At 33.5% G+C, this 24,148-nt stretch overlaps 1 protein-coding gene across 1 annotated transcript; it reads left to right on the top strand.

The window, feature by feature from the left end:
- Positions 1–9,780: 9,780 nt before the first annotated feature.
- On the top strand, positions 9,781–24,128 carry LOC120626252. The gene is made up of 7 exons (XM_039893672.1): positions 9,781–9,991; positions 12,584–12,694; positions 15,637–15,751; positions 19,372–19,494; positions 20,016–20,102; positions 21,143–21,209; positions 23,396–24,128. The coding sequence occupies exons 1-7, from the start codon at positions 9,925–9,927 to the stop codon at positions 23,483–23,485; spliced, it is 660 nt and encodes a 219-aa protein (XP_039749606.1). The 5' UTR covers positions 9,781–9,924; the 3' UTR covers positions 23,486–24,128.
- The last annotated feature ends 20 nt before the right edge of the window (positions 24,129–24,148 follow it).

Here is a 24,148-nt window from a genome sequence, read left to right as displayed (position 1 = left end):
TTTTTAATGTTGCTTTGTGAACATCAAAGAAAGAACTTAAAGGAAGTGTCACATATGAACCTAGTGGTAAACATTTTTCTCTATATTCGTGAACCTTGTCCCGTGTCCAGATCCTTTTCATGTGACCATGGCTGCAGCTACGCGAAACCTACATTTTTCGCGAATACAGTAGAACCCTTTGTTTTGATCAAGGATCAGCTCGAATTTGTAAAAGATTGCTAACATTACGCACATTTATGGATATACCGATTCTTATTTTTTCTAAAGAAGTCAATATCCAATACTTTGGAATTATTTAGGGATGGTCAAAAATTTTTTTTGGCATTTATTATAAAAATGGTTTCACGCTGGAAACGGCACACTTGAAATAAGGTTGGACGCTGTTATTTTTCTTATATATGTGTATTATGAAAAGGCTTTGATTTTTGGCTTACCTATTCCGCTACTTCAATTTTTTCCTAGAAGTAACCACGCACATATGATGTGTGAAATAATAGCTGGCATACTCGTACATACAAATAAATATTATCTCTGACGAAAATTATGTAATGACAGATTTCGAAAAAATAAGCAAAGTTATACTGGTGGCGCCACCTGTGAATATTGGAAACTTAAATTACACATTCATTACATACAAATATTTTCAGTTTTGAGTTGATTCAGTAAAGACCACCAGTACAATTTTTGGACTGGTAGTCTTTACCGAATCTACTCAAAACTGAAATTGTTAGGGTAACACTCGCAGATTTTTCCGGATAAAATACTTATTTGTACGTATGCCAGCTATTGATCAATAAATAATACAGGTTTATGGCGTTACTACTAAATTGCAAAAACATAACAATGGCAGCCCCAGTAGGTAGGTCCCATATTAAAATATTTAAAACAATTAGTCATATTTTTGGACAAACTTGAATAATACAAACACAATAGTTTTAACAAACTTGTATTTCTAAGTCTGTATTGGGAACTCTGAGAGTAAAATTTTAATTAAGGCACCAAACAGAAAAAAAATCAGGAATTATTCCCACGAGTCCCATGACGCCGCTCTCCGCTTTGGCATTAGTCCCACTACGCCGCGAGTGCGAACCTACAAATTAATCAATATCTCCGACGGAGAAGAAATAATCGACGTCATTTTTATAACCTGAAAATGTGCGTGTGCCGGGTCCATCGTGCGTGTGCAGAAAGCTGAACTCCGAGTAACTCTGGCGAAGGTTAAATGCAAGTAAAATATACGAACTTAATTCATTACATCCGGGATCTTGGACAACATCCACTTAGCCGGATTTTTGGATGTCCTTCCAAAACGAACACTGTCAAACAAAAAATCCACAGTAAAATACCAAAAGCATTGAAATGCTATAGTAAAATTTTTTACTGAATATAAAAATTGGTGTTTAATGTTTGTCCGTTATTATTCCAGGATTACTTCGCAAATATCCAAACTTCTATATGCATTTATTAGATGTAAAATACACGTTACTCGTACTCAAAAAATCCGAAGATTTCAGCATACTACAGAGCAATATCGCAACTGGAATACCCCGGTAAGTTTTATGCGCTAAAGCCTACCTGTACATATTAGATACTTAAAATTTGCATTTTCTTCATTTGGTGCGTTATGAAAAGCAGATGAGAGTAATTTTTTCCGAGAGGTTGACTGTTACTTTTAGATTCCTTTAGAAGTTAGCCTTTGACTGCAATTTCACTTGCACGGCTAGCATGGGCAGAAGACAACTATAACCCCGGGTATAGGATAAAAAATTATCTTCTCCAACAGCTTTATCAAATCTTAGACCACTGGTGCACGAGTCAAAATTATATCCAAATAAATTATGTGTAATAATAAATGGAGGCAAACTTCTCCCATTCTATGTTCCTGGGCTTTAGGAGGTGGACACTGTAATTATAACCCTTAGTAAGGGGATATAATTTTTATCTCCTGCCCGTGCTAGCCCTGCTGCGGGAAAGTGATGATGATGTCTAAGATGGTAACGTGCCAACCTTCTAGGGCTTAGGCAGTTATATTGAACCCATACCCCTTACCCCTAATCGGTTTATACGCGAAATCGTACCAGAACGCAGCATCGTAGCAGTAGCAGATCAGACAAGAGAAAATTCAAAAATTATATATTTACAAATTTCCCCGTTACTTTCGTTTAAATATCGCTTAAATATTTAAGAAATTAAATTTTAATTTTTTATCGTGGACAATCATGAATTTGGAAATAGTTGGAAAATCCAAAAGTGCACGCATCTCATCATTAGAATAAAATTAAGATTATTTGTAAATAATAATTAAATTACATCAAATTATACCGTGAAAAGTAATACGCTTCTATTCCTCAAAATACTGAGGCCTATAAAAAAAACCAACTCGATAAGTGAAGTATTTCGTTCGTTATCGTGATCACAAGATACGGGATACGCACATACAGACACACGGATGTCAAAAAAAAACATTTTTTATTTTTAAACAATTTTTTAATTAGTTTACTGATTAAAAAGAGATAAAAAAAATATCAAGTTTTAAAATACTGTTTTTCTCAATATTTGTCTATTTTTATTCACTTATAAAAGCAATAAAGAATAAAAAAGTGACATTTTAAGAAGGGAGAATCACTCTGTGTGCGTAAACAGAGTTTAACCCACCTCAACGCTTCGCTTATGAGGCATGCAATAGAAATTGGATATCGAGGTATTTTGACGCTTACGATAAATGTTATTTATTAGTAAGAATACATCGGTACCTACTAACATTATAAAATATGCGAAAGAGTGTTTGCTTGATGCCTATGGTCGGCTCAGTCGTTGAATCGATCTTATTGATATTTGGCACACATGTAGCAACCTTAAGATGATTGATGATTTAAAAAATATTCACTTATCTTGAAAGCAATTTGCATCCATCCATGACCATGGAATACATTGTTAACGGGAAAATAAAGGGTTCTTGCAGCATACCTATCAGTAAATGTTTCGGGTGATCTAAGTAATAAATGTATTTGTTAAAAAGCAATGCATAAATTATTTATTTTGTTAAATAAACAATGTTATTTATTCCTAATTAATACAGACTACACTATTGATTGTGCTCTTATTGGATGTCCACAAATTAGCCTATTTTTTAATACAACATGATATAAATAAGGACAAATCAACATAACAACAATTCAATCGAAATAACAATAGGTAGTTTCGATTCTCGAAAACGATAAGATTTCGTTCGTATACATACTGATTTAATAAATTACTACTTAGTACTTATTAATAGAGAATCGCTGTAGATCAGACTTATTACAAACATAGGTATTAGAAGATTAAAATATGCATTTGTTTCATGCTTTCGGCTTTGGTTAGTTTAAATATGATGAAATTACGATATTGTAATATTGTCTTTGTTTAATCTTATTTTAAGTAATCATATAAAAGCTGTCAATTTCTAACCATAGAAATTGACAGCCTTGCTCGCTATTACTATTATATATTAGAAACACCTTGAAGAGAGCTTCAAGGTGTTTCTAATATATAATAGTAATAGCGAGGTAATAACAATTTGTTACTTAGTCCACTAAAGATCAAACATTGATTTAAGTCAATATGGATGACGGTTGTAGGCTTCCGGTGCTAATAGTGCAACTAAGTAGGATAAAATATAAAAGAAACATATAGGCACTAGTTTTAAAATGTTGCGGATTCCTAGATCCAACATTGTCGATCCCATCGTGGCGAAATATGTTTTAAAATGCGTGCTGTCAAATATGATCACTATGACAATCAACAATGGTCGAGGAATAAATAATAGTCACAGTAATTATATAGTTATTGTTAGAAACGCTTATTTGTTTTTGTGTAACTCACAGATCTATGAAATTTTTTCTTGGATTGCGTTTTTATCCGGCGTAGGTTTAATCTATAGGGATTCTCGGAAACGGCGGAAGGAAAGCGGCTAACGTTAAATAAATATTCTCCATTAACAGCAGGGCCTTAGTTAAATATGTCTGGATTCTCCATTAACAGTTTCGCATCATCGGGACAATACATGATAATGGTCGCAACGGTGCAGGGGCGTTCGCAACACTCACTGGCAACCTGACGTCTCATTCGTTGCCACTTTTTTTCAGGAATTTGACTTTCTTTTTTTTTTAAATCTTTTGGGGTCAGTTTATCTGAAAAACAAATAATCGTATTCAGAAGGAGCAGGATGTAATATTGTATATTTAAAGTTCTAAATCTATGTTAAAGTTACTAATGCGTCACACAAGCTCAATAACTACCATACATATTGGCCTTCGTGATTTCGCTCATATATTATCATTATCATATCAACAGGTAATTGGCAACCGTATTTACGTGTGAAGTACACGTATATACGTTCGTAATTAACAATAACAATATTTAACAATACGTTCACGTTATTGGCATACAAACGAATTAAAAATATTTTAAGTGTTTTAAATTAATAATAATAAAAAAATAATTAGATTTATTGCAAAAATACACGTAGATAATCAGATACTCACAATCAAAAAAATATGAAATAAAAACATTAAAAAATAAATTACAACCACAATTAGAACGCAAAAATACATAAATTATATAGCGATAGTAAAATATGACAACCCTTTTGAAGATAAAAGACCAACACGCGCATAATACCTACGCTACGCGACGCGTACTTATAAAGTGTCAGGAGTAATATGATTTTAATTTTGCATGTGATGTGTGATTCTATCTGATTTCTTTCAGTAAAAGCTATGGCAGTGGTTTACTCAAGAACTATAGGGTTTTCGGTTTCACATATTAAGTCTTTGACGGCCGATTGGCGCAGTGGCAGCGACCCTGCTTTCTGAGTCCAAGGCCGTGGGTTCGATTCCCACAACTGGAAAATGTTTGTATGAAGAACATGAATGTTGTACAGTGTCTGGGTGTATATACGTATATTATAAATATTTATGTATATTATTCATAAAAATATTCATCAGTTATCTTAGTACCCATAACACAAGCTACGCTTACTTTGGGACTAGGTGGCGGTGTGTGTATTGTCGTAGTATATTTATTTATTATTAGAGACAGTACATAAAGTACCTCTAAGGCCTGTGAAGTATTATTTCGGTTTTCATTTACAAGTTTTATATTTGTTGCGACTGCTATTTTATTTCAATGGTACTTTAATACGAACAGGACATATTTTCACCAGTAAACCAGAAATTTGACTCGGGGATCGAGGTGAATCCACGGACTTCAGCTAATCCAATTTAATATACAGGGCTAAATAAAAAATACCGGAAATATCTCGACCTTGTAGGAATTCTTGTCATTACAACTAACAACTTTTGTTCTAGGACATTTCATGATTCAGTGTTAATTTATTTCATACAAAAAAATTAACAAATCATGTTATTTCTGTAAAGTGGCATTACACTGGGAAACCAAACACATGCGATTCGACAACGTCGCGTAGTCGGGTCAGTGAGCTCACGGTAGAATCGTGGTTCGCGCGCTGTTGCCGATGTCACATAACAGAGCAGTAACAAGAAAGAGTATCTATGTAAAATATTTAATATTTCATAAGCTATCGAGTTCCTCTGAAAAAAGTTGTTAGTTATAATGCAAACAACTAGAGAGCTTTCTGGTATTTTTTATTTAAACCTGTATATATGCTCGGTACTATATAATACACAAAGGTACTTCAAAATGTATGAAAAAAATTACATGCTAATAAATTTATTGTTTTCCATAGAGATGATTGTTACTAAGTCAGAAATAACCGGCTGACCGGATTATAATGAATGATTGATTGCCAAGTGCTCGAAGAACTTTAATTTTTGATTATAGGTTTCCTTCGGGAATAAAATATTGTTTTCATTTCAAGCGTCAGAGTGGATTGGCATTTTGCAGGAGGATAGTTGTTTCATATTTCATTGTACTTTTAAGTTATAATATTTGATCATGAATAATTTGCAGTGTCAGAACCCTATGATTTTTAAATCAAGGACCATGCGGGCAGTAACATAAAAATCATTAATGTTATGTACACATAATTACTTATAGCAAGATTAATTTAGATATTTTTTGTATTACATAATTTAATTTCTTACGCAAAAATACTTTACAAAACGTATAGCTAATATTTTCAGTACATACCTAACATAACTGAAGTAGTGTCCCTTTTCACAATTTTATAAACATTGTTGCATAAATTGTCAATGATTGAAGATAGCCATTTGCTACACGTGAAAACTTTATCGCTCATTTTGACTGTGCCTAACGTTTCATCCTCCGCATACACAGCTATTAAATAATTTTGAAATAATAATATCATGTAAACCTAAAACAAATTATTTAATAAAATTAATCAAAAAAATCACAATTTTTTTAATTTATTAATTTAATAAGGGAAATGTTCTATTCGTTTTAGTTAAGAAGAATGAAATATTTGTTATGTTAGTTAAAAATCTACAAAGTATAGCTGACTCATATCGGTAAAAAATTAAATTTTTCATTTCTAATGCTCACTTTTACCACAACCTTAAAAAAATAAAAAAAAAAAACCCACGAAACATCTAAGATCCATTTTTTTATTTTTATTATTTTTATTAAGAGCACAACAAATGTTTAGTCTGTAGACGAGTTATTTTATGAATGAGTCCACATCAAACGAGCTGTTCTAAATATAAGCCCCTTGTGGTCCATAGGGATAACCTAAAATAGGTTTATACCGATAAACCATTACAAAACGCTGTCAATAAGATAACAGATGTTTCTAACATCAAGAGAGTTATCAATTTTTTATTTCCTCTGTGTATTTATATTATCTTGAATATGTATTTTCGAAAGTTTTAATTCTTTATTTTTAATAATCACATCTTAAGCGCCATGCAAAACTTACATAAAACCATAAGCCTAGTAATAAAAATAAAAATATTAAAATACTCTAGGGTTCACATCTAAAATAGCACACCTCTAAAAACGATCGAGTGGAAAAAAAACTATTGATACGAAAAAAATGTTTTAATTTTTTATTATTAATAGAGTATGTATATAAAACATTACATAAAAAAATCTAAATTCAGAACTTTAATACATATTACATGCGAGTAAATAGGTGTTGCTTATGTTTATGTTTCAATTTCGTGCACCTAGCAACAGTTACAATAATATTATTATCTATGGGCAGTGGCGAACGGCAGCGTCTCTCGTAACAAGAGATATGAACTAAAAATAAAAGGTCCGAGGTCATTATTTACTCACTCCAATTGTTTACATAATAACTTTTCTAAACATATTTATATACTTACAAAATTATCGCACGTGATAATAACACTTTTTATATTAAGACATTGTTTTCTAACATTTTGATAAAAGACAGTCTCTAATACAACGTGTTGTAGAGTGGGCTTATCAAAATGATCCCTCAAGTTTTTTTGTCTTCTTAGCGAGCTCCCGATATTTATATGCTAGTAGGATTCTTATATAATGTACGAGTAAACAAGTTAGCATTCTTTTTTTCTTGAACAAAAACAAAAAGGATATCTCCTAATAAAGAACGAAAATGATATTAAATAAGTGAAAATATTATGTAAATGTGCAATTTAAAAGATTATAGGAAAACCTATTTACAAAACATTAGCGAGTTGACCTAACCCTAATGTGTTGTGGTTTATCGAAATGTATATTTGATAGGAACACAACTCCAAAGCGGTTGATAAAGAAATCTCATAAATAAGTTATTGCAGTCATACTGCCCCGAAAAATAAATACTCAATAATAATAATAGTTATTTAATTGTGAGGCCATTAAATTCTCTTAATTTTTATTTTTTTTAATTCTACTAAGCAAATTTTCTAACGCAAGGGAGATCATTTCAAATTGACAAATTAATTACATAGAAACACTAGATCAGTGCAAATACTAGATATAGTAAAGGTAACAATATTAATAAGTACCTAATACTAATACTAATTTTTATTTCATCACTTTTAGTGATAAGGCCGCCTCTGCACCCTAGCACTTAGTACTATTTCCTTGTGTTTTTACTATTGTGTTGTGTTGCAATAAAGTTTTTCTAATCTATTCTATTCATCTTTTTTGCGTTTGAGATTAGCGAATCGTTGGATAACCGTGAGATTGTATGAAATTCAGTCCAGGTTCATAATTTGAAGCTTTTGGTTATTGATTTTAAATAATAATTATTTCCTATAAGCACCTATAATCCTCCTTTTAGAAATCTCCTTTTGAATTATAATGTTCGTGATTAAAAGTTTTAGCAGCAAAAAAATTTTTTAAATCAACTTTTGCTTTTAATTTAGATTGAATTTTACCTCAAAGGTCATCTAAAATTAGTCAATTGTTTACATACTTCTAATCATAGCGTCAAAACTAATGTCTGTTTTTTGTTGCAGTGAAATAATCTTTGCAAAATTTATCAACCGCTAGGACATTGAAAATCGACCCGAGAATGTATAATATTTTAAGAGGAATTTGTAGTTATTTGCTAACAACCGCTTCGCAGATTTTGGGTCTTCATCGGCTGTCATAAAATTTTATCAGATAACTAAATACAATAAAGTCATGCTAAATGTGTCTTAAAAGATTGTATAATCACAGATAAAATTATTTATCGTGTAAAAATATGAATAGGTACAGTATTTTTGAGCGATTCACAATAAGGAGCAATAAAAATCTGAATGTGTAGGTATATTTTATATTGATTAATAATTCCTTATTATCGGAGCTTGACCCAAATATCTGTTTAGATAACTTCAAACCAGGCACGAGTCAATTTCAATATATATATTTGACATGGGTGCTTAATGTCGTGTATTTTTGCTTATTTCCTACCTTTTTGTAGTTATGTAGGTATTAACAGCGTAAATATTATATTTTTAATCACCAATCATCACACTTCATGCTAATAATATGATAAATATGAAAAGTAAAGCCGTACTGAAAGATGTCCTAACATATCCTCAATAACACAAGCATAAAGGACCTTGTCGACCTTGGGATCATGTCCCCGGGCGGAGTTTTTGTCAAACACAATGCGATTGCGAGTGCGATTTTGTCAAACACAAACAAAACTCTACCTACTTCATTAAATTATGTCTTTAAACTGGAAAAGAAGGCCATTTACGAGATTTGCTAAGGATATGATGCGTTTCTAAAATCACGTACATACATACGTTTTGGCGTAGCACAGAATGGCGAAATCTCACGCTACGACATAGCCTTTTAGTCTCTTGCGCCTATGCGTCCTTTAATTCTTACCTTCTAAGAGGGAGAAGGAAAACTCATTTTCTAGGCAAGTCGGTACATCTGACCTTATCATTGCTTTCCATCAGGCACGTTAGTGGTCAAGCATAAGCCTACCTTATATTTAAGAAAATTAATAAAAAAACGGCGCAGTATAGATGATGGCATTCAAAAATTTATAAAGATTGATTTCTCAGACTATGTATGCGAATCGTGGGAAGCATACATTATACGGCAAATTATGTGTTTATAGAAACATTTCGCGATAAACAAAAGTTGGCAAACTAATTCGCATTGTCACAAGATAAAAATAACAAACGCGAACTTATATTCGAAAAACCAAAAATTTGCGTTCTATTTTCGTGTACTCGAAGTTTTATTCTTGGATAATTTTGCACGTGAAAGGTTGCCGCTCGTTTTGTAAGCAGTTTCACCAAGGTTGCACAAGGCCTAGCTTGTGTAATGGAGTGACGTGAAAACACCGATAACGTCGTACGTATCACACTGCGCGACGAATCTGTGATAAGTTATCAGTAGGTATGCCTTTTTCCGTGTGCATCATTCGTTTTCAGAGTACATTGTGTGTCTTATTCAGTCTAACAGCGGTTTTTATTTAGCGGTCTTATATCAAAAATAATGTAGTGTTAACGGTTTGTGCGCGAAATGGGTCGCTGTACTCTATTGTTTGTGTTGTTCGCGCTGGTCTTTATACACACCGGTTACTGCGGAGGTAAATGAAAATTACGATAATTTAATTATTTTTTTTTAAATTCATTCTAAAACTACAGAGGCGAGAAAGAAAATCATATTATAAGTATATAAATAATAGTAATATCGCTCATTTGACTGCTTAAAAGTATGGTTTAATTTGCCAAACGGTCAGTTTCAATCGATGCATTGTATCATCAAATAACCTTTTTATAAATTATATAAAGGGATTTGTAAGTTTTTAATGTTTATATTAATTGATCAACTTAAAAACTACTTTTAACCTTTTTTAGAGGTTAAATTTTCAGTGCGTAACCAACTATATTTTATATTAGTAATACAAGTTCTTAATGACTATTATTATTAGGCATCGAATATTACTAAGACTCCAAAAAAATTACTTAACTCTTAATTAGATAAACGTCGTTCCTATGCGTTAATTTGCCTTTTAGTGGCTAGAGTTTTGATTGCACGCGACGATCAAATCCGCAAACACGCATGCGCTTTGCGGAGTTTGGTATAAACAAAGGTATTAAACGTCAGGTATGCATTATACCTGACGTTTAATACCTTCATTTATCTACAAGTTATATCTATACAATTACATGTGATTAAATGCGTCTTACCTACTGTTTTATGTAAATAAATCAAATACCTAATCTTAATGTTTATTAAGAAATAACGCATTAGGGGTATACTGTGTTAAAAATTCAATTAAAAATTTAGAAACCCCCGACACATAAAGCTCATTCATTTATTACTTATAATCAAGATAGGTAATGGATTAGTTAAGAGATAAAAATTCTGTGTCTGAATCATCCCCCATTTTCCCAGGCGTCAGAAACTGAAATTTTATAAAAAAACCAATAATATCTGACTAACATTGACAAGCTGGCAGGTTTAGTTTACCATAACGTAGTCTAAAGGCGCCCAGTGGCCAATGGACAGAGCTATACTCGGTTTATCTCTACATGATAAAATCAATAATTATGACTTCTGTAAAAGAACTAGAATTACCGACATAGCTGAACAATTTGATTGATTAAAAAGATAATGAAGAACTCTATGCACTTTCAAAGCTTTTGCCTAAAATTGCTCTCAAGGAGTATGTTCAGTATCAGGATATACTTCTGCATCATGGCTAGGTGACAAAAATTATATTCCCCGATTATATCCCCTGTCAATGGTGAAAATTAACGTGTCCACCTGCAAAAGCACGAGAATAGGAATAGGGAGGTTTAATCCCCTTTATTATTACACGTAGGTATAATATTTCCACCCGTTCGCCAATGCTCGGAGAGTTAAAGGTAAAGGTGAGATATTTTTTGACACCTATTTAGTTTTTCTAATGGCTTCTTAAAACCTCTTACTGATTTCCTCTATGTTTATCGATCTTTCATTTTATCTACTTTCAATGGCAGTCTAAAATTGTTTATCTTATCGGCTACCTAAAAATAGACTTAGTTTTCAATGTCACTTTAACATTGCTTTTTGGCAATGTTTTTGATCATAATCTTACAATTCTAACATCCTGAATGTGCGAGAAAGCCTGAAGATGGTTCCGTCTCATGTTCATCAGTAAGTGACAAACTTACCTATATATTGCAGCTGCTTTTAAGAAATACTCGTTGATTTTTACTGCAAATAGAAGCTTGTCTCATACCAACTCAAATAAGGAACCCAAAATTAACTATTTTTGCACATATATCTTCTTGCCAAATATCAAAACTGGGAAAAACTCGCCAGAAAAGTATTCCATAAGTATTTGTGAGGAAAGTACCTTTTTTAAACCACCTGGGGTGATCAGAAAAATACCCTATGTGCCTTACAATAAATAAACGTGGAATAACGTTGGAAAAGTTATTATGTATTTATAGTCACGCTCAGACATTAGAAAACGCTCTCAGTTGAAGTGTGACGAAACACTGCGTAAATACACAAAAGCTTGTGTCGTGTGTGTTGTGTGTTGATGAGTATTTTTATGCATAATATACATAAATACTAATAATTATTACGCCTCGCGAAAAATATACAAGAATTAACGAAGCTGACTGCCAACCCTCGCTAGTCGGAGAGGCACCGCAAGAAGTAGACTTATATTATACAGATTAACACCCAGACACTGAAAACGGTTATGTTCATCACACTTTTCCTTCGTTAATTTTCCAGTTGAGGGAATAGAACTCATAGCCACCGCCAATCGGCGTACGAACACACTGAACAAATATTCCGAGTTATTGTACGTTCATTTATTGTAAAACACATAGGGCACTTTCATGTTGTTCTATACCTATAAGCCTGATATAATATATGGTTAAATAACATGAAACAAAAAATTCATTTATTTCAAGTAGCCTAATATAAGCACTTTTGAAACGTCAAGTCTGTCTGTGTGTGGTGACTCTACCACCGGTTCGGAAGGCAGATTCTACCGAGAAGAAGCCGGCAAGAAACTCAGCAGTTGCTCTTTTCCAACATCAAAAATTTACATTTCCACTAGATGAAATTTAAGGCATAGGCTTACTTGTAGTTGATTAAAAAGAATTGCCGACTGAAGCCAGGATGTCCCAAAGAAATAACTTCAAAGGCTAATAATAAATTATTTCTATTTCAGAGGAGTGTTCCTCCTGCGAGGGCGAACAGTTCGAGTGCATCAATGGAAGGTGCTACTGCTCTAGTGGATACATACCGGATTACCGACACTCAAATTGCGTAAAATGTCCAGGTATACCTTAGTATGTTTTAATTTTACTGCTGGCTGTTGCCAGCGACTTCTTCCGAAATTTTGCAATGCCTTGAAATTTTTAAGAAATCCCAGGAATCTCCAGCAGAACCTCAAAATTAGTTCAGATCACAATCAGACAGAAATTCACACTCTTAAATTTATTTTATTAATATTATTTTTTTCGTGATTTTCACTTTCTCGACTTCCTGTGTGGGCTGTTACAAATATCCCGTTCTGCAACTCACCGAATAAAAGATATTTATATTTTCATTCTATGTATCTATTTTATGGTGTTCTCGGTTCCCTAATTCTTCTTCTTCCTCTCCTTCTGCCTCTTCCTCATCGTCTATTTTGTTGAATCTGTGTATGATTTGGGTATGATCTTTTATAGAAATTATATATATCTAAAATTTATTTATATTATTGGATTTATAAAAGCGAAGTTTTAAACAATACTTCTATTAACTCTGCATATGAAGAAAATCTCCAGTACAAGTTATGAAAACTTTAGGGTAGGCTTTTTATAACGCAATGCCTATCCTTATGTTTTTATTAACCCGTCCTTAGTTCATACCCTGTATGCACTGATTGTGCACCTCAGGCTGATTATACGGGTGCTCGCGACGTCGTCTGCGTAGAATTCTTTATTTGCATTTGCCCTTCTTCAGAAAGACAGCTACCGGCAAATTTCCTTAAGATCAGTTCAATAGTTTATACGGTAGATGGCTACAAAAAGAAAGAATAGATATATATAGATACACTTTAGCGTTCATATTCATATAAATTTTTACTATATTTATAGTTTCCCGTATGCTGATGTCCTAATTTGACCTTCTTAAGTCTTCCCTCTGTTTTCCTTCTTCTTCTGGGCCGGTTTCCGCTCCACCGACTTATGTATTTATAATTACTAACCTTAATGCGAATTTTAGTTTCTCTAACTTCAATAACATAGCACTTTCATACTAACTTCCGAGCCCTGCTTTACCCCTTTAGGGGTACATTTTGGATATTTTTACCCACATTGACCCAGTCGGGTATCGAACCTTCGACATCAAGAAGCACATTAACACCACTTCCGTCAAATCCAGTACGTAAGGCACTAGTTGTGTAATATGGTACTTGTAGCAAGAACTGTTAAAACACCCTGTACTTTATTTTATTATTTACTGTAAATTATAACATAAATAGACAATATAACATTGCTTAGTAAACGATAACACGAGTATGATGACTGATAAGATATCATACATGCTTAAGGTGTTCGCTCACGGAGACAGACCGCAACGTATTTAATATTAATTTAGTTACAACTGTAGCCCAGTTGTAACTAAATTAATATTAAATACGTTGCATATGCAAATGTATCCTCCGATTATAACCCCTGACAAGGGATACAATTTTCTTGCCCACCCTCCAAAGCACAACAACAGGAAATAGGAGAAGTGCACCCCCGTTTATTATAGTCTGTTCAATTTCATATTATCGGTAGGTACACCGACAGGAGAATTTGGAATTTTACATCTATGCTATAATTTTTTTTTGTAAATATTGCCTTTGTTTGAGTACTTGTTTGTTGAATAAATTGATTTTCTATTTTATTCTTATGGTACTAAAATAAATAATAATGATAAGTTAAAGGAAAATTTAAATGAGATAAATGAAAGTAAGTCAGGCACTATTTTTCATCACGCGAAGTATTGGGTTCATTGTGTCCTGAACCTATTTATAATAAAGGATCCAACATCATTACGTTCTGAATCCATACTAAAATATCGATACCTAGCATAACATCAGTTCGACGTTTGTACTAAATCAAGAAAGTACGAGAAAACATTTTCTGACAAAGTTAAGAAACAGAATGATCGAATCATTCTGTTTCTTAACATTTTCGGTTTAAGACAAAATATAGGGAAATTTATAAAAGCACTATTACATTCTACGATGTTTACATTCTGAGGAAGATAAACATGACATTAAGCAATATCTAGATCTAGAACGCATAGTATTGCAATACATTTCCTTTACTTTTTTATGGAGATACGGCTGGCTAGGATTTTTTTAAATATAATGCAATGCGACGCTCTTCTTCACCATATGCGCGGACCTCTTAAAGTAGTTCGCAAGCTTTTTAATATTATAATCACTGAAGTACCCACTTGTCGTAATTTGTTTTATATGTTGTTTTATATCCGTGTATTGGCAGTCACTTTGCGCATTTCCGCAAATTTCTGTCTATTGTTTTTGATTAAATAAAATCCAGATACTAGTTTAAGTGTTTAAGTAGATAATAGTTTAAGTGCAAGGTTATATGTTTTTGGTCACAGAATAGTAAGTAGTATTTCAAAGTATAAAATCGTGTCGATAAATTGATGCCGGCTCGAAACCTCTACTGTGCCCACGCAAAATTTACTTACAGTAATGCCGTAAATACCGGTATAACGGTATTAATGTAGAATTTGGCTTGCATTAGTTGTGCTTGCAAAGTCACAGTCTCGCTAACAATACGCGAGGGAATGTTTAGTGTTGGTCCACACAAGACGCTGCTGGCACCATTTATTGAATCACGCTGGGCGTTGGGTACTTTCCGGTTGGCCGGGTGTGACTTAAAAAACTTGTGTCAATGAATTCTTAGTAAGCCCAGAGTTAGTAAATCGGCAAACCTACGGTCTTAGTTATTACCGCTTTAATGTCATAACAAAAATATCCCGCAGTGTCATAATCGCTTTCTCCTGAAAGTCATGAAGCCCTTGACCTAATGAAAGGTAAAAGGAAATTTTCTTCAAAAAAATGGTTCTTATCCTCATTCACAACCAGCACACAACACAGCTTAGACCCTAGGCCACCACCTACCCTAGGTCTAAGCTTTTACCATGCTGACTGGAGACAGCTTGGTTGATAATGATGAAGCTACGGTATAATGCTTTTTAAACTAACTATTGCAGGTTTGGGAGAAAAATGTTACGGGCCATGTTGCGGAGCTATTGACAACGCGACGCTACAGTGCTGGCACGGTGTTTGTCAGTCCTGCTACGGATCTCATGGGAATTGGATATGCAGGTGTAACTCTTTGTCTATTTTCTATGATTTTTTTGATATAAATGACCATGTAAACTCTATGTCACCTAAAGAACGCTATTTATTTAAAGTGATCTTAAATGGCAAGTGTATTTTTTATTATTTAGTTTATAGAAGTTCATGCTCACCTAATTTGGATTTTTTTGAAAGGTAATGAGGTAAAAAGGTTATTAGGCAAAATAGTTCTTTCTTCTTTACGCATACTCTAATCAAAAACGAGACATACTAAATTTGCATAAAATACATTAGAGACCTGTATACCAGATTTTCTACACTTGCATAAAAGACAGTTGCGACCTGTATAAGGGACGAACTAAACTTGCCTAAAAGACAGTTGCGACCTGTATAAGAGACGTAGTAAACTTGCATAAAAGACACTAACGACCTGTATACGAAACTAACTGTACTTGCATAAAAGACACTTACGACCGGTATACGAGACGTACAGTAATTGCATAAAAGACACTTGCGACCTGTATATGAGACGTAATGAACTTGCATAAAATCCACTTACAACCTGTATACGAGACGTACTGTACTTGCATAAAAGACTTGCGACCTGCATACAATGCGTACTGAAAATGCACGAAAAACACTTACGACCTGTATACAAGACTTACTAAACTTTCATAAAAGACACTGGCGACCTGTCAAAATTCAAAATTTCAAAATTCAAAATTCATTTATTTCAAGTAGGCCTAATACAAGCACTTTTGAAACGTCAAGTCTGTCCGTGTGTAGTGACTCTACCACCGGTTCGGAAGGCAGATTCTACCGAGAAGAAGCCGGCAAGAAACTCAGCAGTTGCTCTTTTCCAACATCAAAAATTTACATTTTATATTTTAACATTCATTTTTCTATCTTGTGAGAGATGAAAGCGGAGCCGGATGCTTCCAAGCAACCTTGTCATTAAGAAACTCATCAATTGTATAATAACCTCGCTGTAATAAATGTGTTTTAACACATTCTTTAAACTTATGGATTGGTAGGTCCGAAATTACCTTAGGAATCATATTATAAAAGCGTATACTCAATCCCACAAATGACTTCTGCACCTTTCGCAGACGATATGCAGATGTCACTAATTTATGACCATTTCTTGTAAGTCGACTGTTTATATCCACTTTTTGTTTATAAAGACTAATATGTTGTCTTACAAATACTATATTGTTATAAATGTATTGTGAGGCTACCGTAAGTATACCAATTTCTTGAAATTTTTCACGGAGGGATTCACGTGATTTAAGTTTATATATTGACCGTACAGCTCTTTTCTGCAATATGAATAAAGTTTCAATATCAGCAGCTTTGCCCCATAATAAGATCCCGTAAGACATCACACTATGAAAGTACGCGAAGTAAACAAGTCTTGCTGTTTCTACGTCAGTAATCTGTCTAATTTTCCTGACGGCGTAGGCAGCCGAGCTTAGTTTACCTGCTAGTGTATCTATATGGGTACCCCACTGAAGCTTACAATCCAAGGTCATGCCCAGAAAAACTGTGGAATCTTCCATTTTTAGTGATTCTCCATTTATATTATATATTCTCTATTATATTTTTATTAACTTTCTTTACATTTGGTAAAATAAATTCCACACACTTAGTTTTTTTTGCATTTAAAAGTAAATTATTGACAGTAAACCAGTGCAACACATGCGACATAGCACGGCTTACATCGTCAGAGTTGTCTCTACCTCTATCAGTTTTAAAAATTAGAGATGTATCATCAGCAAACAGTACAATGTCACAGGTTTCACTGACATGGTGTGGTAGATCATTTATATACACCAAAAATAGAAAGGGACCCAAGATTGAACCCTGTGGGACACCCATTGACGTAGCCGACCCCTGCGACTAAATGTCTTTTATGCAAACCCTTTGGGTTCTGTCACTGAGATAAGAGGCAACCAAATTTAGTGCAACGTTTTTGATACCATAATGGGCTAGTTTAAGAAGCAAGGTTTTATGATCGACACAATCGAATGCTTTGGATAGATCACAAAAAACACCAATGGCATTCTGCGAACGTTCCCAGGCATCGTACACATGTTTTAAAAGTTTAGCGCCTGCATCCGTGGTGCTACGACCTTTAGTAAAACCGTACTGCTCCGGATGTAGTAAGTTATTTACATTGAAGTGATTCAAAAGTTGATTTAATATAATTTTTTCAAAGACCTTACTAAGAGCTGGTAAGATTGAAATGGGTCTGTAATTGTTAATGTCGTTTTTATTGCCAGATTTAAATAGAGGTATAAGTTTACTATGTTTCATTAAATTTGGAAAAGTACCTCTATCAACACATTCATTAAAAAGTATGGCTAAGTAAGGGGCAATAACGTCTATAATGTTAGATATTACCATTACAGACATACCCCATAAATCACCGGTTTTTTTCTGTTTCAACAACTTAAAATTCTTTATTATATCATATGCAGATATATGTTTAAAATTAAGTAAAACGTTGCACTCATTAACGTTGTTCCTCAATAAACTCTGAGCTGCAGTAGGTGAAGAATTAAGTGAATCAGTCAACAAAATAGGAACACTCTGAAAAAAGTTTTCAAAGGTACTTGCAACCTCACTGTCAGCGGTAACTTTATTATCATTAATAATTAATTCAAAGTTTACGTTGCGAGATTTAGCTTTCCCAGTTTCATTATTAACAATTTTCCAGGTTGTTTGTACTTTGTTATCCGATTTTATGATTTGATCCTTAAAGTATAGCGACTTAGCATGAAAGCAAACGTTCTTAAACGTTTTAGAGTACATTTTTACGTGTTGTAGGAAAGCTGGAGTATGGTTATATTGTTTTTCACTATAGAGCTCATACAAATTATCTCTACTTTTGTATATGCCAATAGTTGCCCAATCGCTAAACTTTATTTTTTTATTGAAATCTATATGTTTGAAATTGAATATTTTGTTAAATTCATTTTCTATGATATTAAAGAGCGTACCATAAATGCTGTCAGGATGACCGTTTTTAAAGACAAGGGCAGGAATTTTGGATGATATTTCACCTTTGAATCGCGTCATTTTGCTCTTAGTTATCGGCCTACACTTGACGATATGTTTATCTTTGTTTATATTATTCAAAACAGTAATTTGTTGGCCACTATGATCTGATCTTAAGTTGGTTATTATCGATTTACCTAAGATATCACAGTTGAGAAAAATATTATCTAAACACGATGCTGAGGTTGCTGTGATTCTAGTAGGTTCACTAAAAGCATAATTTAAATTAAAACATTTAAATAAGTTTAGCAACCTAGTCGTAGTTGCATTACTAAGTAAAATATCAACATTAAAATCCCCGCATACTATTGCTTTTTACGAGATATGCTGAAATTGCATAAACTGCACTTGTGACCTGTATACGGAGCGTTCTAAACTTGCATAAAGAGCACTTCCGGCATAACAAGAGGTGCTAAACTTGCATGAAAGAGACTTGCGACCTGTATACGAGACAATGGGTTGATATGAAAATGATGATGATGATGAAAATTAGGTTACTTGAATATCTCTACATGAGCTTACTCCACATGATTATGCCCACGTTCAAAGCCCCGGAAACATTATAACACAAACTTTTTTATTTTCAGCGATTCTATGGACCAATTATTACTGGTATCAGGTTCCCAAATAGTAATGGCAGTTGCACTCGTACTTGGAATCGTCGCCACTTTTACGTTATTGTATAAACTTTGCGCAGTTTCTCAGTTAAGGTATTTCTTTACATATCTGCTCTTGCATTTTTATTTATATTGATATATTAATCGGCCTCCGCGTTCAGCAGCGTTCGACATCTGTCTCTCTCCTACTTGAGTGAGTGACGCGTCCGCGTGGACAGCTGCTATGCAATAATACATTTACACGTTTTCGTCAAGTATGAAATGCAGTGAAAAGTGAATGTGGTGTCAATTGTGATAGACAGTAAAAAAAAAATTGACATATAAAACTAATAAAATTAAAATTCCATCAGTATTTTCTTATGGCGTTGTCACGTTCTACTATCAGTAACCGGCTTTAAAGACAAGCGATTTTGTTTATTTTTTTCTATAGACATTGCCAAATGCTAAATCATTTTGCATACGATTTAAGTTTAGTGAAAAGGGTATAGTAAACTTAGAAATTGTGATTTTGAATCTAGCACTGTTAACAGTCACAAACAAGGTTGTTGATATTGTTTACCAATTGAGTCTAAAACTGTAATAAATTAAAAAATAACACCCACAACTTTTTTTAGGCCACTAGATAACCCTACTGAAGGTAGGTTATCCATCGGGAGTCTTCAAATATACGTCAACGAACGCCTCAGAGATGCACCACCAAAGTACGTAGCAGTAAGATACTTACAATGAACTATTAGGTCAAAGCATTAATTTTTAACTTAATTAGAAAAAATGCTTGCTTTAATAAAGAATGTGTATTTATGAATTCCGTTCTCTTGGTATACATAAGACCGAACACACGGTAGTCATTCCATAACTAAGTCCGAAACACTGCAGGCAATATAATACACCCAGACACGGTGACAGATCGGTTGGAAGGCTTGGTGTACGAAAACGGCAAAGCCAAATCCTGTCCCAGCGCTCAAATTCCGTAATTCGATTACTAATTTGGGCGCTGGGACTGGATAAAGATAGATAGAGATTCACATCTAAGGCGACTGTGGTTCCGTGATAGTTCACTGGCAGCCAAGACGCAGAAAGTAGTGTTTCTGGACACGGCTAGAATATTCTGCGCTTTCTTAAAATGTAACCCTGACCCCAGACTGTCTGGGCTCCCATGCCGGGTGTAATCCTCCGCCCGGTGCAAATATGTATTAATGTAACGTATATTTAGCTATATTAATCCCTATATATCTAAGTAAGTATATGAATGGTGTTTTGGCTCACTTTATATATTTATCTTGTACACGGGCGTGAGAGTTAATTTCGATAATAATAATAACCATTTATTTTCCAAAAAGAATTGTAAATTAGGATAGAAGAGATAGGTGGATAAAAATTGGTTTGTTTCCATTATATAAGGTTTAATATTATTCAAAACACAATGCGTCATAGTTTATGAAAGTGATTCCCCATTGACACTCAATAATGGACGGACCAACACCCATAAATAGGAATTTGCGAGATTTTCGTCCAAAAACCCCATTATGAGCTTTAGAGAAAATCTAAATTCACTTACTCTTAAACACTTTTGAAATGTCGAGGCGAAGTCAATACTCAAATGCTCAAAGTGGATTCGTGGATTACGTTAACAAGTTTCCTTGATAGGGACTAGTGGAATAACCCGAGAAAACTCCTGCCCTTATATGGTTTATAGTGCCTGTGATGATAATTATGATATCCCGTATTTTCCTTTTTCTAGATATTCATCGGCAGCACCATCTGGATCAACGATATATCCAGCGTCAGTTTATCATAATGCTGGATTTGTAAGTTTATATTTCTCTAATTAACACGCTTTTATTAGCTTCACCTTTATGTATGTATGTTTGTAACCGACTCCTTTGAGCTCGATTTTGTCCTACTTTGAACGATCAGATTTGATTCAAACTTTGTAGACATATCGAGGACCGATGACCATAACTATAAACTTTAATCTGAGAAGATTATTCCAATTTTCATTATAAAAAATAGGATTTTTTAATTTTTTCGAACTATTAATTTCAATTACTACAGCGCCATCTAGGCCCAAATGTAAAAAAACCCTAAACCCAGATATAAAAAACCTATGGCGTTTTCAACAGATGGCGTTCGCGTACCTAACAAATTCCACAGAAAACATTAAGCTACTAGATGGTAGAGGGCGTTAGCTGTTACTTTTCAATGGGCTTGTTTTAAATAAGTTATCACGGAATTGATAGTAGATTAGATCAAATAACAATTTCTATTTTTTTAGTTCGGGTCTATAAAAAGCGAGTTTTTTAGTTTTTTTTAAACTATTATTTTTTTAAGATGCCTTAAATGACGACATCAAACTTTTATTCTTTTGGCAGTTGCAAAAATGACAGATCGAGATACTGCTCTGACATTTGAAGTGTGCACCCGTATTTATATAAAAACCCACCAACTCTATGTCATGAGTTATAGTCGTAAAAATGTAATAGGCCCGTTTTGACATTTGTCATCGCGACGTAACTAGTTATGGACCATAAGACTCGGGACTCGATACTCACGATAAATCAATTCAAGTTTTTATCAGTACTTGATTGATATTATTATGTATTGTAAAGTGTTCGTTCGTTCAAAGTATTCCTTTAACTTCACAACCAATACGCGTGACTGGCTGTTGATTATACGTCCACTTTTCAACATTTTGAAACAGAGTTAGTACTATATAACAACAAACACAAAAATCGAGTCAAATCACTATGTTTAAATTAATGTCCAAAATAGAAGAGCCATAGTTAACGTAATAGTAAACAATATATATCAAACTTAAACGAGCGCACAGTCAACTTTACAAGATGAGGAACGAAAAACTGCGCAGTGCGCGCGGGGACGCTTCAGTCATGTGCCGTTTGGTCAGATACATCAACCCAGACTCATTATTTAGAACCCATTTTGAGAACCAAGCTCATTCTTTGCAGTAAAGATTACTACACAATATTTAATTTCGATATTCAGTAAAAAAATGGTTACAGCTCTAGTATAAAAAAAAAAAAGACTAAGAACGTAACTGTTTTCGGAACGTTTCGCAACAATTATAAATTGCATGCTACGATAAATTAAGCGCAAAAAGAATACTCGCGATATATTCTTTCATATTATTTAACGTCGCAAAAAAATTTACGTATTTTTTAAAACACTGTATGTAATTGATTTTTATTTTATTGTTTCTTTCAGTTTCATTCCAAGTTACATTCTATGGTCTTGCACAAATGTCAAAACGGGCCTATTATATTTTTACGACTATAATCATATATAATTTTAATTATTTCTTGAAAACTATTTATTAATTGAATAATATTTATTAGCGTTTTTGTAAAAATCCTAATCAATGTAATAAAATATCTGACCAATATGAATTTATAGTTATCAAAAGTTTAATTATATACCCACTTTATAAAAAACCGTAACACGTAGTTAACTTTCATGCGATCGAATAAGTAAATGTAGGTAGAAAATCTAACAATAGGCGCTCAGACGCAATGTCACGTTTATTAAAAAGGCTAAGTATATAACTTATACCCGTTTTCACTAAACCTACGAAACTCTTATATCGCATGCCTTCACTGTTTCAAAAACGTTTTCCTCGACTCTTAGATAATAACTAACGAGGATAGGCGCCATCTTGTTACGACACATATTTGGCGGGCCGTAATGTTTAGGGAACTCGTACACTGACACTTGAAAAAAGTTTTTATTTTTTTATAATAACCTTAAATACATACCAAAATCAATAATAAGATACCTAATAAAAACACAAAATACCACAGCTTATGGCAAGAATCATACTCAAGTTGGGTTATGAGTCGCCTAGTGAAAATCAAACGGAAGGGATGCCTAGGAATTTTCTTTGATTAAACGTTACTTATCTAGGCACTACCCTATTTGTGGCTGGTGAAAGCGGGTATAAGGGTGCAAATCCTACTCACTGTATTTATTATATTTACAGGTTCACGACAATAGTCTACCTCCGCCTCCGTATACAGCCGAACAAAAAAGCGAAAATGAACCGGACAATGCCCCCACGTTACACATGTGACAACTGAGGACTGTAAATTGAATAAAATTGTAAAAAAAATAGATTAAGTACAACAATTTGTAAATTAATATTTTACGTAATATCATTAATTATGAGTATAGGTTTAGGAGAGAAATTGAGGCCAGTTCATCTGAAAACATGATAAAGTACAAAATTTTAAAGTGGACTACTAGTAGTAAATAGTATAGTAGCTATTGATTCTTTGAAAATTCGTTGGTGTAGTAGTTAGAATGTTCTACTAATTGTCTGTGTTTTGGATAGGGGATCCTCAAAAACTGTGTGTTGGATTTTTCCATTATGAAATTCTTTGGACCTACCAGCCCGGAGTTAGGAAATTTCTGCTGTCATCTCCCGTGCCTGGAACCCGCATTTGCCCAAAAATGGGGTGGGATGTGTATATTTTTAGTAATAGGCAATTGATTTCCATAACGGAAGTACCACAGTTTGTTCATATGTTAATGAGGGTGAAGCATCCTTTTGATGTCTATTTGGTCATCTGTATCAGGAGGTTTTGCTTAAGAATACATTGATTTAATATGTTACTATTCCATATAATGTGATATAGTACTTGTTACGTAACAAGTAATATGGAATTAAATATAAGATTCAGAGAATCATTAAATATACATGTTATATTATATTACATTGCTTTTTAATGTATAC

The sequence above is a fragment of the Pararge aegeria genome, chromosome 9 (genome assembly GCF_905163445.1).
Source record: "Pararge aegeria chromosome 9, ilParAegt1.1, whole genome shotgun sequence".
Classification (NCBI taxonomy): Eukaryota; Metazoa; Arthropoda; class Insecta; order Lepidoptera; family Nymphalidae; genus Pararge; species Pararge aegeria.
Note: the sequence above shows the minus strand (reverse complement) of the source record. Positions and strands in the feature narration are given on the sequence as shown.

Excerpts from the sequence above, each read along its gene's own strand:
- LOC120626252 (XM_039893672.1), top strand. The coding sequence starts at position 9,925 with ATGGGTCGCTGTACTCTATTGTTTGTGTTGTTCGCGCTGGTCTTTATA. Across the intron at positions 9,992-12,583 it reads ACACACCGGTTACTGCGGAG|AGGAGTGTTCCTCCTGCGAG; the intron begins GTAAATGAAAAT and ends TTTCTATTTCAG. Across the intron at positions 20,103-21,142 it reads CTCAGAGATGCACCACCAAA|ATATTCATCGGCAGCACCAT; the intron begins GTACGTAGCAGT and ends TCCTTTTTCTAG.